The sequence below is a fragment of the Cicer arietinum genome, unplaced genomic scaffold, assembly GCF_000331145.2.
Source record: "Cicer arietinum cultivar CDC Frontier isolate Library 1 unplaced genomic scaffold, Cicar.CDCFrontier_v2.0 Ca_scaffold_5784_v2.0, whole genome shotgun sequence".
In the NCBI taxonomy this organism is placed as follows: Eukaryota; Viridiplantae; Streptophyta; class Magnoliopsida; order Fabales; family Fabaceae; genus Cicer; species Cicer arietinum.
The window spans coordinates 1,804,193-1,806,905 of NW_027339431.1; the positions used below are offsets into that span (position 1 = coordinate 1,804,193).

Consider the following 2,713-nt stretch of genomic DNA (forward strand, 5'->3'; position numbering starts at 1 on the left):
TGTAATGATTTGATAAAGAAATTCAGTTTTGATAACTTTAACTCCATTGATACTCCCATGAGTCAAGGAAATCACTTAGATAGAGATGAGAAAGGTAAACCTGTAGATGTTACAAGGTTTAGGGGAATGATAGGATCCTTGCTATATCTTACAGCAAGCAAGCCTGGCATCATGTTCAGTGTCTGCATGTGTGCAAGATACCAATCCAATCCAAAAGAGTCTCACCATAGTGCAGTAAAGAGGATATTAAGATATCTAGTAGGGACTAAGAGTCTAGGCTTGTGGTATCCTAAGGGATCAACCTGCACTTAAGTTGGATATTCAGATTCAGATTTTGCCGGATGCAAACTAGATAGGAAAAGTACTTCTGGTACTTGTGACTTACTAGGAAACTCCCTTGTCTCTTGGTTTAGCAAGAAACAAACCAGCATTGCACTATCAACAGCTGAAGCTGAGTACATTGCAGCTGGAAGCTGCTGTGCACAGATCCTTTGGATGAAACAACACCTATCTGATTTTGGTGTTGATTTAGGGACTGTACCTATCTTGTGTGATAACACAAGTGCAATAAGCATTACTAAGAATCCAGTGATGCATTCTAGAACCAAGCACATAGAGGTAAGGCACCACTTTATAAGGGACCAATTTCAAAATGGGATCATTAAGCTTGAATATGTCAATACAACTGATCAACTGGCTGACATCTTTACCAAAGCTTTGCCCAGAGAGAGCTTCCTTCATATTAGGATGAAACTAAGGATCTTAGATCCTAGTGAGATCTGATCTTTGTACCAAATCACAGGTAGCTTCTGGAGCTTGACCTTTTCCCATTCCAATCGATTGGATAATCGATAGGCAGCTTGGTATATAGTTTATATAATCGATTGAAACATCGATTGCGTTGGCCCCAAACTTCAAAACTGGAACGTTTTCCAGACTCTAGCCCGAACGTCGATTTGGAAATCGACTAGTTCAGTATTTCATATTCTCCACTTTAAATAAATCGATTTAAACATCGATTGCGTAAATAAAGGAAATCGATTTAGGAATCGATTCACGTTATGACCGTTGTGAATTACTTTTACTAGCCGTTGGATGCAAGTAATACTAAATCGATTGTGCTTATCCAACAACGGTAACATAATCGATTTGGACATCGATTGTCGCGTCTGAAGGTTTAAAAAGGAACAGTTACCAATTGATTTCTTCTCAACTTTTTCCAGAATTTCTCAAATCTCTTTGCTATTTCTCAATACTCTGTTTTTCCCAACCATCCTTGATTTATCTCTGCATTCAAACACATAATCTCTACAATGGCTCGTGTTAAACAAACCCAACCCAGAACTCCATCACCATCTTCATCTTCTAGTGGGCGAACCCCTTCTCCCCCACCAACCATGTTAAAACGGGTTCCAATTCCTACCCACAAAATACTTGCCAAAAACAAAGGCAAAGCTGCTGCTGTTGATCAAGGAAAATCAAAGAAACGAAAGGAGCCCCCTACTGAGAAGCTCATGGCTGATGCTATGAAGGAGGTTACTCAGAAAAAGAAGAAAACAGTTTCTTCTCCTCCTCCAAAGAAAGCTCCTTCGTCCAAAGATAAAGCTACAGAATTTGTTATCCCACCTGATTTTCTAAAAAGAAAAATCCATGAGGCTAGGACTCTGGATTTCTCCTATTTTGATTCAGATGGATTTACTTTCCAAGACCATTTGAGGTTTCATGGTCTTAAAAACTTTGTCTCCTCCTCACTTGACACTTATCCGAAGTTAATAAGAGCATTCCATTCCACCTTCAAGCTCACTGACAATGGCTTCAAGGCTGAAGTCAAAGGCAAGAGGATCTCCATGTCTTTTGAAGATTTCTCAAATCTGTCAGGACTGCCCTTCCATGGGAAATCAATTGATGGCAGTTCTGAGGCTGAAGCTGCGGATGAAGGTTGGGAAGTTTCTTTTGATAGACACATTGTTGTGAAGGACCTGATGGTCGAAGGCTTTGTCGAAACTATTTCGCTGTCGATTGGTCAAATGAAGGTCCATCATCGGATGCTTATGTACACATTAACCCGGATGCTGGTGTCCTGATCCGGAAACCATGTCGTCGTCCAGAAGCTGGACATACTGCTGTTGTGGGGACTGTCCAAATAGCTCAAGATGAGCTGGACATGGATAGTGCTGAAGCATATGATGGAAGCATCGCAAAGCAAGCTGGTGCTGCCCTATCCCCAGTTAATCATCAAGATTCTGAGACATTTCAAAGTGTCACTTGTCGATGAATAATCTTCAAAAACCACCCTTGTTTTTGGTGAATCAATTGTCAATCAAATGCAATTGAAAAGGGTGAATGGTATCTGGATAAGGCCCCTACCAAATGTTGAACCAGTTCAGCCTACTACACAACAAGCTGATGGGCCAGTAGCAGCCCCTCTTGAGTTCTTAGCAAAGCTGCTAGAGTTTATGGAAGCTCAGGCGACTCACAACGCTAAAATGCGAGAGTCAAATGCTCGAATGGAAGCTGCTTTGAAGACACTCTAGGCATCTCTGAACTCAGTTGTTCAGAATGTTGATGCGATACAAGTTCATTTAGGCATTAAGCTATCTTTTGAAGATATTGCGGATATAGGCCGACAAGCAACAGAGGAACAAAATCCCACTACCCTAGATAGTTCTGAACCTCACGTTGAGGAGACACCTGCTGAGGGTAATACAGCGGT

General features: G+C 41.2%; 1 protein-coding gene across 1 annotated transcript in view; it reads left to right on the top strand.

Moving 5' to 3' along the window:
* LOC140919189 (uncharacterized) overlaps nucleotides 1-499 on the top strand; it is a 4,342-nt gene extending 3,843 nt beyond the window's left edge. The window contains exon 7 of the mRNA XM_073364759.1: nucleotides 389-499. Within this exon, the coding sequence (XP_073220860.1) occupies nucleotides 389-499 (111 nt within the window). The remainder of the gene's footprint in view (nucleotides 1-388) is intronic.
* The last annotated feature ends 2,214 nt before the right edge of the window (nucleotides 500-2,713 follow it).